Source organism: Panthera uncia, unplaced genomic scaffold (genome assembly GCF_023721935.1).
Source record: "Panthera uncia isolate 11264 unplaced genomic scaffold, Puncia_PCG_1.0 HiC_scaffold_1349, whole genome shotgun sequence".
Taxonomy (NCBI): domain Eukaryota; kingdom Metazoa; phylum Chordata; class Mammalia; order Carnivora; family Felidae; genus Panthera; species Panthera uncia.
The window spans coordinates 31300-45326 of record NW_026057974.1 but is presented as its reverse complement, the minus strand read 5'-3'; the positions used below and the strand labels follow the sequence as shown (position 1 = coordinate 45326).

Here is a 14027-nt window from a genome sequence, read left to right as displayed (position 1 = left end):
AGGACACAGTCCGTGTCCCCTCTGGTCTAAGAACAGAGAACGAGGTCTGATGAGACTGTCGCTAGGCTGAAGTTGAGGAATTCCATGCAAGTCTCTATGGATGAAATAGGTCCCAGAGTCGATAGGGATAGGGGCTAGGGTCTTCCTATCACAGATTGTAGACCTGTGTCTCCGAAGGTATATGTTCGTTAGAGCATTAGGCCTGCCAAAGTGGCTCACTGAAAGCTAAGATGGGGGTAGTGGGTTCTGTGGACAACTGAGATATAGCACATTTGCAAATTACATCTTTCTGTTTCTCACTCAGCATACTAAAATCTAGTTAACTTTATTTTACCTGGAATCCCTTTCAGCATCTCACAGCACACATTTTATGAGTTGCTGGCCAAGGCTCAAAGTCACACAAGGCCTAAGACAATGTGGTAGCAGATCCTAGCCTCTGGCTACCTGATGCTTTTCATAGACAGTTTGCTGCTGAGTTCCCAGGACAATTCATATACCCAGATATATCCACTGCCTTCTGCCCAGTTTCAGTCACCAAGGCTATTCAAGCATAGATCTCTAGGGGGATAGAGCAAGGAAAGTTGGGGACCCTACTTTGTCACCTTTAAATCTTTGAGTGCCATCAGGAAGTTTTGCTTCCTAGAGGGATGTAAAGTGTCAGTTAAAGTAGACAGAGATAAGCTTCAGACAGTCCATTTATATACACCCACCCCCCCCCCACACACACATGCATATACCCCTCACCACACACACACACACACACACACACACACACACACACACACATTTGTGGCCTGGGGAATACTAAGTTTTATTCACCCTTCACTTTCCAGAGGAAGGAGAGATATTTTTATCTGTCAGAAACATGATAGGACTATTATATATATATATATATATATATATATATATATATACACGTGTGTGTTTGTATATGATAAATCATAAATTATTTTATGCCTTAAACCAAACTAGATTTCCCATTTATCTGGTATACTTCAGGGAATCTCAGCCTTCTGGTTTTAGGACTTCTTTACCTTATTAAACATTATTAAGGAACCCCAAAAAGCTGTTTTTTATGTGACTTATGTCTATTGACATTTACCACATTAGAAATTAAAACTGAGAGGGGGCGCCTGGGTGGCTCAGTCGATCGAGCGTCTGACTTCGGCTCGGGTCATGATTTCTTGGTTCGTAAGTTCGAGCCTCGCATCGGGCTCTATGCTGACAGCTCAGAGCCTGGAGCCTGCTTCGGATTCTGTGTCTACCTGTCTCTCTCTGCCCCTCTCCTGCTCATGCTCTGTCTCTCTCAAAAATGAATAAACTTAAAAAAAATTTTTTTAAGAAATTAAAACTGAGAATATCTAAAAACATGTATTTATTCATTTTTAAATAATAAACCCTTTAATGTTAATATAAATATCATATTTTAATGAAAATAGCTATATTTTTCAAAATAAAAAATGAGTAAGAAGAGTGGCATTATTCTGCAGTTTTATAAATGTCTTTAATATCTGGCTTAATAGAAGATAGCTAGATTCTACTATTTGCTTCTCCATTTGATCTGTTTCAATATCATATGTCATGTAATCTCTGTAAAGCTCCATTGTGTACTCATGAGAAAATAAGAATAAAAAAGTCAAATAACATCTTAGTATTATGATGGATGAAAGTAGATCTGACCTTGTGAACTCCTGAAAGGGTCTTGGGGATCCCAAGGGTCACCAGACCACATTCTGAGAACTGCTAATGTACTGTGTACATTGGTCTATAATTCATATAGGTCATATTGATGAAGAAGCACAGGTAGTTAAGAATGTGGTACCTGGAGCCATATTGTCTGGGTCTGAATCCAGCTCTTCCAATATTCATGGTATGGCCACGAGCCAGTTACAAGTTTCCTTGCCTGTAAAATAGGAGTAATAGCTGTACATCTCACAGTGTTGTTGAATGGATTAGAACTGTGTAAAGGTTTAGAACAGTGCCTGAGGCAAGGAACAGTTTAATAAATATTAGCTGCTTTTACTATCATATTTCTATCTAAGAATCTCTTGTAGATATTTAAGACAATCTACACATACAGGTGTGAATGCTGCATTTTTTGCCAAGATTTTTGGCTCTACCCCTTCTCTGGAACGTCACCATCAAGTATAAAAAGTCCTCAAGCTCAGATTCCCAAAAATACTAATATCGGGCTCTTCCGCAGATCGGCCACCTTCACCCTGGGTGTGCTAAGGACATAGTAGTGACCATGAAGTCCGAAGTGCCCATCAATCTGAAGAAGATGGGGGTCAAGTGCAAGCTCTCCAGGATCATGTTTCAGCTCCCTGCAGACCAGGTCCCTGATTGGGATGACCGCATGCGCACAGTCAAGTGGGTGGATGTGCTCAGAAACACACCCGGTTCTTTCGCTGCAAAACGAAAGGTGAGTGGGGACATCAGGTACAAATCTGACCAGGCCTGCCGTGGCTGGTGGTGCCTGCTGCTCTCCGGTTCAGTGTCTCATCATTTCCTTCCTTCATGGAACAAAAAAAAAAAAAAAAGTTTGTTTCCCATTCTACATGACCTTGATTTGACCTTGATTTCAGAAGTGACAAACTGAACTGGCAAGCATGCCACCTGCCAGCCATGCAGCCCACACATCTTGACCCAAACCGCTTTAGTTTAAGTCTGGATGCCTCATGGAGCAAGTTCTCTCACCATCAACAGCATCATGGTTAGACTTTCAGCTATTCCCTTTTTCTGTCTGTGTCCGGAATTTGATTAGTTATAATCTTTGGTTCATGACAGAATCTCATCTTTGGTCCATGCGTGTCCCTCTTTCAACTAGTCTTTGGCTGGTTTCTTTTAATAATGTAATAAACAGAGATGAACTCACACTCAGTGTAGGAAGTAGAACATGAATTACCTGTGTGCTTCTCACCCATTCCATCCCCCTGCCTCCCTCTTAGACATAATCACGATCCTGAATCTTGTTTACTCATTCCCTTGATTTTTAGTTTTTCTTTCTTTTTCAACCTATACATTCTATTTTTTAAATATCATTTATTGTCAGATTGGCTTCCATACAACACCCAGTGCTCATTCTAAAAGGCATACCGTTTTGTTGTAGTTTCTAACCTTTAGTTTTTAAAAAACGGTTACTGCCTGTGATCCATATTGTTTCATGTGGCTATAGTGTACCCATTTCACTGCTATATAAAATTTCATTATTACTTATCATCCATTCTTCTTTTGAAAATTATTTGGTGTTTTCCATTGTGTACAGTGTTGCTGTGAACATTATTATTCATGTCAAATGGTATTCAATTGCAAAAGTTTATATTCCTAGAAGTGGAATTGCTGAGTCATAAGATATGTGAACTTCAGCTTTCCAAGATAATGCCTGTGTTTTCCAAAGTCACTGTACCTATGCACACTCCTATTGGCAGAGGGATCTTACTGATCCACATTCTCTACACAACTTGGCATTGCCAGACTTCGTGATTTTTTTCACTTAAATGAATGGGAAATGGTCTAATTTGGGATCTACTTTGCATTTCCCTAACCACTGGTAAAGATGAATATGAATGACTTCATGGCCTTACTAGTCATCTCTTATATGCCTTTTGCCTAGTTTTCAATTATGATGCCTGTTCTTTGTATGAGTTACTTTATTTTTGATAAAGTTTACTATTCCTTCCTATTATTTGACTCCAAATGTCCTCACCAAATTTATAGCATATCTTTTCACTTTCTTTGATGTATCTTTTGATGAACAAAAAATATTCTTATTTTTAATATAGCAAAATTTATTAATCTCATCTTTTACATATTTTGTGTGTGTGTGTGTCTTCTTTTTAAAACTCTTCTCTACCAGGGAAGAAAAATATTCTTTTTTTTTTTTTTTTTTTTTGGTTTAAGAATTTTGCTTTTTGTATTTAAGCTCTTGGCCCACCTGGATTTTATGTATGGTGTGAGGCAAGGATCCAATTTAATGGTTTTCCATGACCTGACCAAATCCCTTTTTTGTTTAGCCCTTCTGTTTCCTAGTGATCTGCCATGACTCCCTTATCATCTAAATTTCATATATGCCTGGTATGTTTCTTGTCTCAGTATTCTACTTCATTGTCAATTTGTCTATCCCTATGCCAGTTTTACCTTGCCTTAATTTCCATAGCTTCATAATCAGTCCTGATATTTCCAAGGGAAGTCCCTCTCCCATACTGTTTTGTTCTGAAGTATTTTCATTATTCTTGGTCCCTTATTTTTCTATCTAATTTTGGAATCCACTTACCAACTTCTGTGGAAACCCTGATTGAAACTTGATTGGAATTGGATTGTATCTGTAAGTCCATTTAGGAAGGATTAACAATTTTACAATATTAATTCGTCCTTTCTATTAGTGAGTTTTATCTGTACATTTATTTAGGTCTTTTTTAACTTTTTTTTTTTTTTTTACTACCATTTAGTTCTTTAATACTATTAGGACTCCTCAGGTTTTTTATTTTTTCTTGAGTCAATTTTATTAAGTTATTTTTCTATGAATTTGCCCTTCAACTAAGTTTTCATATGTATTTTCATAAAGTTATTTATAATGTTTTCCTATCATCTGTTTAAATCTATAGGATCAGTGGTAGTGTCCTCTTTTTAATTTTTGATATCAGTTATTTTTATTTACTCATTTTTTTCTTGATCAATCGCCCTGAAGACTTTTTAAGTCATTCCACATAAACATCATTTGGCTTTATTAGTCCTCTCTGTTCTCAATTTATTTTCTATTTCATTAATATCTGTTCCTAATTTTATTATTTCCTTTCCTCTACCTTCTTTATAGTCCATCTAACCCCCAAACTAATATCTCTGTAGTCCTGATGCTCTTAGTAATTTGTTTCCTTTCCCATATAGGAGTCATTTTAGGTTTACCTTAATCATTTATTCTGGAACTGGAATCATTTATTCTGTAAGTTGGTGTTAATTTGCATGGGTAAAATACTGTTACCGCCTACCCCTTTATTCTTCTGAGTCAGCTAGCTCTGCCTTTGTTACAGGTGATAGAGACGGATCCTGAGCCTGTTCACTCAGTAGTAGAAGAAAACTACCGAGAACTGCATCTTCAGATCAGTGCCAATGTGAATTTTGCTTCATATCAATGCGAAACAAGCAATGTGCACTTTAAAGAAACACTGGTTTACCAGACCCGAGTGTTTGAGTGAGTCTTTGAAAGCCCCCCAGCACTCACAGAGAAGTTCTTTCATTTCATCATTTGCCTATTCCTTTATCAAATACTTAATCACTGTTTATGACAGCATATACCAGGCATCATAGCTATGTAGCATGCACCAGAGGAACTCTAGGGATGCAGTGAAACATTCAGATCCACAGAGCTATTAAAGTTCACACCTGAAATCAAGATATAGGCCAGGAAACACAGTCCACCAGGAGGGCAGCATCCGGCCATCAGCTTCAGTAGGGATGGTCCTTGAAGCAGTCCACACCACCACCCAGTAACCATTCTTTTCTCTCCAACTCCAGGTGACAATATCCACACTAGTGGGAATGGGTCCATCTTAGCTCAGAAGCCCCACAACCAACAGAAGCCAATACTCCTCATAAGCACCCCATAGGTATAGCTTCCATGATCCTTATAAGAGACATGCCCAATTACAAGAGTCACTACACTCACAGAACCCCAAAGCTATGGCTTCCCTCCAGGGAATCATAATTCCCTCCAGACCAGATGCAATTTACCCATTAGGGGTCATGTAACTCTAAACAATGTTGCCTAATAATACAGCTGATATTTCTCCTTTATCAGGTTTCCAGGGAAACAGCTAGAAAATTTATTCAAAGTCAAAATTGTCCTTAGAAGGAAAAGGGTTATGTTAACTCACATACAAGAATATAAGGATGTCATGGGTCCCCCTCTTAAAGAGCTCATGGGGGGAATGGGTGAAAATAGGTGGTTGCAATATGGTGTCCTGTGTATGCTGTGAGAGTACCTGAAGCAGATGGAATATCAGGGAATACTTCCCAGATGAAGCAGTGCCCATTCTACAGGATGATTAGGAGATAGCCAGGTGAGGAAGTGAGAAAAAGGGGCCTTCTAGACAGAGAAAGCAGCATATGCAAAGACAGAGAAAGACCATTCTTTGAGAATTACGAGCACAAAAATGTAAACCACTGACATTTCAACTTTGTAAAAATTGGTAATTAACTTGTTCAACTCAGTTTGCATTTGTTACACTTTAAGTTTTCAAATTATCATAGAACCAAAAGAAATAAGGGAGGAAGTGGTACCTTCTGTTGATAGCCATTTCACTTAAAGCTGGGGTTGGCAAACTATGGCCCGAGGACCAAATCCAACCAGCTGCCTATTGTTGTAAATAAAGTTTCTTTTGACCCACAGCCACATAAATTCATTTATGTGTTGTCTATGGCTGCTTTGGTACTACAACAGCAGAGTGAGTAGTTACTACAAACACCGATGGTATGCAAAGCCAAAAAACATATGCTGTGTTGCCCTTTGCAACAACAACAACAAAAAAGTTTGCCAACTCCAGTCTGAACTAAGAACTTTTTTATCAAGAGTATTCTGTACCACCAAGATTTCTCCACTTTATAAATATTGTCTTTAGGATAGTGGCCAGTGCTCATACTTTTACACAATAAACATAAGCCCCTGAGGTCAAAGCCCTTGACTTTGGGCATACCTGCACAGTCTACCTGGACCAAATAGTGGAGATCTGATCCTTACACCCTCCCCTAGACCTACACCCCCCTCCAAACTCAACTCCAACTACTTCACTAAAACTAGTAAGACATTTGTGTTTTCTTCTCTAACACAATCATTTTCCTGTATCAAGGCCTCATCCTTCTGCTGTGATTGTGATCAAGTTTAAAAATGATTCCAGAAAAAGCTTCTATTTCCTGGTTCTTGTCTTATATGCAGGGAAACTTGAGGCAAGAAAAGTCTCTACTCATTCAGAATTTGAGACAAGTCTCAGTCAATGAAGGAATCTCAGGCAGGGGTCAAATGGCTTCCGACCACAGGGACATTGTTTCCAGTGGGAGATGTTTCAGTAAGGGAGGGACTGGAATTTGCACCTAAAGAAAGTACTGTCATGGAAAACACATTTTGATTCCTCTCTTGTGGGAATTTTTCAGAATTATAGCAAACTCATGCTGAGAGCTCATTGCATAGGGTGCTGGTACTGTGCCAGATGATTTAAAGTGCTAAACATTTGAATATTTTTACTTTTAATAGTAAATAGTGTTTTAGAAGGAGATATAACTAGCACAGCAAATGCATGATGTCAGACAAAATGCTTAAAACTTGCCTTTTGAAGAAATGTTTAAGAAACACAGTGACAACTTAAAATAACAGTATAGATGATGTGTAGACAGGAAAAAAATCATCGACAGCACATTTCTCAAATCCATTCTCTGATCTATCTGCAGGCTTGAACTGACTAATTCAGGAAACGTGCAGCTGGAATTCAATTGGGTCTCAGAAGAGACTGCAAAGGCTGTCAGCTTTGCAATGCCAGATAACCAAGGTAAACACAATGATAGGAAAACTCCAGGGCTTGAACCGAGTCCCCAGTTAGTAGGAGAGCCTTGTTCATGGAGAAATGAGCACTGGTCCAACAGCTCCCTCAGTAGCCAAGGAGAAGCAGAGCAAATGTTTCATGGTGTCTGCAGAGCCAAACAGGCCTGAGAAACTCAAGAGCTGACCTCTGTCCTCCCGGAGCCTGGAGCCTAGAGCCTAGCCTTCCATTAGGCCAGCACCCCAGTCACTGACCCCTAGGAATCTTGTCTTTTAGGCCTTAACCTCTTGGGAGATTACAGACCCTTGCAGAAACTGATGAAAACTATGAACTTTCTCCCTGGAAAATACACACCCATACCGAATGTGATATATATGAAGCACTTGGAAAAAGACTCAACACTTGGTGGACAAAAATTCATTGCTGTTGTTGCAGTTTTGGAGATTCGCAGACCTTTCAAATGGGCCCCCAGATTGTGAACCCCTACTTTCAAACAATGATTCTCCAAAAAATTATATTCACAGCCCGTTATTCTTGAGGCAGAAGACCCACAGACCTCTCTTTGGCCCACCCCCTGAGCCAAAAGGAAACAACTTTGAAAAATTGATAGAATTAATAGAAGTATTTTTCATGAGTCTCCTGTGAGAGATATGAGCCAATCCCTTACGCTTAGTGCCCAAAGCTAAGTATTTCTGGTGGAAGAGGTGAGCCCACAGAGGGACCTGTGAGTGGGCTGCCTTCCACCTGCCCTCCCACTGCAAATAGAGAATATCATTGGCTCTCTGTTTTGCCCCCAGGTTCTTCTCAAAAAGACCAAATTAGCCAGGGCACGCTGCACACGGTCAGTACTCTGGACAGCGCCACGGACCACTGGAATGAAGTTCCCCCCACGCCCTTCTCTGTGGAGCCTGCCTCAGGCATTGTGCCTGTGGGCAAAACTCAGAAGCTCAAAGTGAAATTCTCCCCGCTGGAAGTTGGAGACTTCGAGAGCATTCTCTTCTGCCAGTAAGAAGATGTGCTCTCCAGAGCAAAACTCCACATCTCCTACCCTCTCTTCTGTCCCAGCACCACCACCATTCTTTCCAGCCCTGGGCCCCTCCATAGCCCCCTGATTGTCACATTTCCCATTGGGAAGATTCAGAAAGGCCAGGATTTAGAAGATAAGGAGAATTTTTTCTTTTGTATTACTCACCAACACTCTCTAGACTCTTCCTCCTGCCTATTACGCCCTTCCCAGCCACACACAGGATTCCACTGAGCAACAGAATGGCTGACAGACAGGTAGGTTCCAGTCCTTGGGCAAATATGAACTTAGGAAAACTTTCTTATACCTTTTCTGAGACTTGGTCTCCTCATATGTAAAATGGAAATAACAATACCCACCTTGTACAGTCATCATGAACATTAAGTGAGTTAAATCAAGTGAAGACTTAGAACAGTACCTGGCACATAATAAGCACAATAAACATTACATAGCCATGGTGGTGGACCTGATACATAGGTGAGGAATAGAAGGGGCCCAGACCCAATTCAAGAAATCCAATCCAATAACATTTAGCAAGTCCATGATGTGTTAACCACTCCCATGAAAGATCCATACAGAACACTTACCTTACAGAGGAATTGTGTAAAACATGGTATGGGGTGGCAGAGACCTATGTGAGCCATAAAAGCCTTGTGGAGCCCCTGCAATTACACTGCAGGGACCCGTCACACACCTGGGCCTAAGCTTGGTGCTGGGACTAGAGGTCTACTTACATCCAGTTCACTTTCTCCAGGGAGCTCAGGATACTCGTTTAGAATTTCTGTGTCAGTTTTCATACCCCACTAGATGCCTGTGAGAGGGCCCAGAGGGCAAGACTCTGTGCTCATTTTATAGCAGGGAAAATTTCTCACCACTGCTGGAGGGAATAACTTGGGGCCATACTTAGATACAGAGAAAGAACCAGAATTCATCCTCCTCATACTCAGCCCATTCATGCATTCATCCACTCAACAGTTCATGAATGAACACTTACTATGTATCATGCGCTATTCAAGGCATTTATATTATGTTGTTGACCAGGATAGACCCAGTCTCTGCTTTCATGGAGCTCACATTCTGGTGGATATAATATTCATTTCCAACCAACTAAGGAAGTGGTGATTCATCTAAAAATAAATAAGAATAATCTTATCCTTACAGGATTCCCAACCTGCCACCTGGAGAGCAAGGCCCAGTCCTATCAGCAAAAGGGCGGAGCCTTTTGCCCTTCTGCCATTTTGACCTAAAACACTCAGACTACATCAGTGGTCATCGGCGCAACCCAGATCTCCGAGGACCTTCTGGTGTGGCTCTAGATTCAAACACCCGGGTGATTGAGTTCACCAGCGTGGGCATAGGAGGGAAGAATATCCGGTAAGTTGCTTATGGTTTGCATTGGTTCTTATCAGTGAGTTCTTCTAAAGAACTTAGAGGAAGAATTCAGAGAAGTCAGTGAGGCTAATTCCTAGAAGCAGGTTTGAAATATTGGGGTTGGACTTTAGAGAAGTCCATAGTAAGGAAGTCTATAGTAAGGAAGCTGAATTTTGTCTCCTTAGTTTTGACACTGGGGAAATATGGGAGACATAAAAATGTAATCCCTGACCCCCACCTTAACCACAGAGGGTCGGTCATTGGGACAGAAGGGCCCTGGATGTCATTATTCCAAAGTCCAGAACTCTAGCCATAGTTTGCCCCTCCCCCCCGCCAAATGAAGTGCAGTTTTCATTTCTGTGGTAATAGAGTATGCAGACAAGTCCTGATTCCTAGATAGGGGGACTGTGCTAGGGAAGGTCCTAAGAAAGTTTCTCTAATTCTTCAACCCCCATTTCACTCTCTGCTGTCAATTCTTCCCCCTCGGCCAGGACTTTTACAATCCTGAACCCAACTAATAGCACCTACTCCTTCTCTTGGATCTCTGAAGAAACTGAAAGTCTCCAGAACCCTCCAGCCTTCACATGCCTTACAGAGAAGGGCTTCATCCACCCTGAAAAGAAAGCGGAGGTATGTGTGTGTGTGTGTGTGTGTGTGTGTGTGTGTATGTGTGTGTGTGTGTGAGAGAGAGAGAGAGAGACAGAGAGACAGAGAGAGAGAGAGAGAGAGAGAGAGAGAGAGAGAGAGAATCAGGACCACTTGACTCAGGGCATTGATCATCTTCTCCCCTTCTGCATAGCAAGTGTGCTGTAGACCATAGAGTGAGGGAGGACAGCCTAAGGGTGCATCAATCAACAAGTATTTCTTGAGTGGCATATATGTTAGGCAATCCTCATGAACAAGACAGAACTGAGCTCTCTTGGGTGGCTGTAGAGAAGTGAAAAGTTCTAGTATTTGCAGTTTTAAAAAACTGAAATTATTAAGCAGGAAAGAGGAGCTGGATACTAATACCTGCAGACTGTAGGACTCATAGATTACTCTCTGAAGACTTATTTTTTCCCGAGGGACTAACAGCAGTAAAAGGATACAGATGTATTTTTACTTGGTCGGGCCAAAGGGTAAAACAGAAAAGTGAGTCATGTCCCACAGTGTAGTCCTCGTGTTTACACAGTGGTACAGGGTACAGAGTCATACCTAAAAAAATGTGATCTCACTGGCCAAAACAGATCTATGGGCCTGTATCCTGTAAGTTCTGCAGAGAATCTTGGAGGCAGAAATAAATTCATGAAACAGAAATCATGCATTCAAATGCTTTCAGGGAGGTCACACAAATGAATGGAGCAAGCCAAGGGGACAATGATAGGGACTGCTGAGCACCAGCACCAGCTGGCGATAGTGCTTCTCTGTCAGATGACCACCACACAGACAAGTTGCCAGTGTTGCCAGTTCTCCCAAACTTTTTGCGAAAAGCCAAAATTCCATATTTCTATTGAAATCTCTCTATTTTTACATGTCAAACAAAGACATGGTGTGAAATATGGCAGCACAGCCATCAGAGGCTCTGATCGGGCTGGACCTCCTTAGGAGGACCTGTGGCAGGGCAAAAAGACATTGATATTGCTGGAACGGCCAAAATCACATGCCTTCACAGTAGAAAGGTAGACAGTAGAAAGGTGGAGATGACCTGGTAATGCCAACCATTGTAACCCCAGCACCAGTAAGCCTCCAATGGCATGTGGAGTATGCAAACAGAAATGTCTTTACCACTCTTTTCCAAATGGTCTTCTTAGATTGTCTTCCAGTTCACGCCTTTCCATCTGGACATCACAGAAGCCTTCTGGACTTTCTTAATCCCTGAACACAACATCACAGTCCCTTTCCTTCTGGTAGGCAAAGCCACCGACCCTCTCATCAATCTGGACAAGTCACATCTCAACTTCAGTTGTCTCCTCATTGGTAAGGCTGCCCTGTTGGTTTATGTTTAGACTTGGCATGACCTCTCAGGGGAAGGGGTAGGACTGACCCCACAATGAGCTCTGGGAGCAGACTTGGGTGGGGAACTTTTTCTGGTACCTTCCAGAAGCATGTCAGAGGTCTTCTATCACTATTCACAAAGCCGTAAATTATTTGTCTTTCAATCTGATTTCCATCAGGTATCTTCTAAACCCACACGTTAATAACCTAAGGAAATTTAGGAGACTTGCTACAAATCACACTTGTTAGATTCCTTGAAGGCCTGGAGTGCCTATGTTCATTTCCAGAGGCTCATGTTATCCCCATCTTACTTGTATGTGCCTCAGAGCATGGGCTGTATTTGTATGCCTCTCAGTATGAGTCACAGTGGTCAGATTTCTCTGCCATCCTTTCATGCATTCATTCAGCTCAACAAAATATTACTAAGCCCCTTGTGTGACCCAGGCACTCTCTTGTGAGCTGAGAATGCCATGGATAAAGCCACAGTCCCCACCCTCATGGTGGTTACATTCTAGTAATAGGAAGTAGACTACCAAAAAAGAAAAGATACAGCATGTCTATGTTAATAAGTATTGTAAAGAAAAATAAAGCAGGGTATGGAGGACAAAGAATGCCAGTAGGCAATGGGGAAGTAACATTTGATCAGAGACCTGAAGGAAATAAAGGAAGTGATTGCCAGGTCCCTTATCACATGGATGTGGGGTGTGTGTGTGTGTGTGTGTGTGTGTAAAATATAACTAAAGCCAGAATATATTTTAGTAACTCATTAGATTTTTATATTTAGACAAGTAATATTCTTGTAATAAGTCAATAATTCTGTTATATAAGGAAATTTTTAATGTCTCTCCATCCATCCTTTCCATCAAAGGAAACCACATTAACAGTTTTTTTATGTAATACTTCCATACATTTCTTATACTGATAAATATAAGTAGGTGGGAGGAGTATGGTGTTTTGGAAGGTTTTGAACAAATAAGTGGGCAAGTTAGCATAAGAATAATAACAGCAGTCTTAACTATATAGAAGACACACTGATGTTCACCAGAGGGGAGGAGGGTAGAGGGATGACGATGAAATAGGTAGTGGGGATTAAGGAGTACACTTGTGATGGGCACCAGGTGATGTATGGAAGTGTTGAATCACCATATTGTACACGACTCTAATATAACACTGTATGTTAAATAACTGGAATTAAAAAATAATAGAATAGAATAAACAAATAAGTTCAGCAAGACAAACAGAATTTGATCTAGGAATGTAACAGTGGTGCATTTTAGTATGATTATATCAACAGATTAAAGAACAACCATGTAATGAATGATATGAATGTACACTAAAAAGTGATTGCTAAAATTTATCAGACATTCTCAACAGAAATTTTAACAGTAAGATAGGAATAGAGGGAAAAACTTAAATAAAGAAGACTAACCAAAATTAAGAAGCAAATATTATCTTGTAATAAACTACTAAAACTGCTGCAGTTAAAATCAGGAATTAGGAAAAGATGCTTGTTATTATTGAATACTTTCTTAGTGGTTTAGCAAATACAATAAAACAAGAAAATTCAGTAATTGGCATAAGCAGTAGGGGAAAAGAGACAAAACTATCTCATTTGCTGTTGCTGGTGACCTCATACATAGAAAACCTCAAGAGGCTCAAGAGAAAAGCAAAACAAACCACTAGAATCAACAAGATAATTTAGTAAGTGACTGGATGCAAGACAATTATGTAAAAATCAATAGTTTCTCTTTCTTTTAGCAATAAGCACCTAGAAACAGAAACAAAAAAAATCCATTCAATATTGACAAAACCTATATAATATCTAAGGATAAATGTAACAAGAAAAGCACAGGATCTATATGAATAAAACTATAAAATCTTATTAAAATGCTCCCAAAACAAGATTTGAACATTTACCAGTTCTCTCAAAATTAAATGCAAATGCAATCACGTTCCAAGCAGAGTCCCAACTGGTATTGCCAGATAAAATACAGGATGCACAGTCAATTTTGAATTTCAGATAACAATGAGTAAGTTTTTTTTATGTCAGGATAAGTATGTCCCATGCAATATTTGGGACATACTTATACTAAAAAATATATGTATACTTACTAAATCTGGCAACCTTAATC

At 40.2% G+C, this 14027-nt stretch overlaps 1 protein-coding gene across 1 annotated transcript in view; it reads left to right on the top strand.

The window, feature by feature from the left end:
- Positions 1 to 14027, top strand: part of LOC125916950 (hydrocephalus-inducing protein homolog) — a 107241-nt gene that overhangs the window by 67549 nt on the left and 25665 nt on the right. Inside the window, exons 34-40 of the mRNA XM_049623196.1 lie at positions 2204 to 2422; positions 5028 to 5188; positions 7438 to 7535; positions 8324 to 8531; positions 9712 to 9924; positions 10413 to 10551; positions 11712 to 11877. Coding sequence (XP_049479153.1) covers positions 2204 to 2422; positions 5028 to 5188; positions 7438 to 7535; positions 8324 to 8531; positions 9712 to 9924; positions 10413 to 10551; positions 11712 to 11877 — 1204 coding nt within the window. The remainder of the gene's footprint in view (positions 1 to 2203; positions 2423 to 5027; positions 5189 to 7437; positions 7536 to 8323; positions 8532 to 9711; positions 9925 to 10412; positions 10552 to 11711; positions 11878 to 14027) is intronic.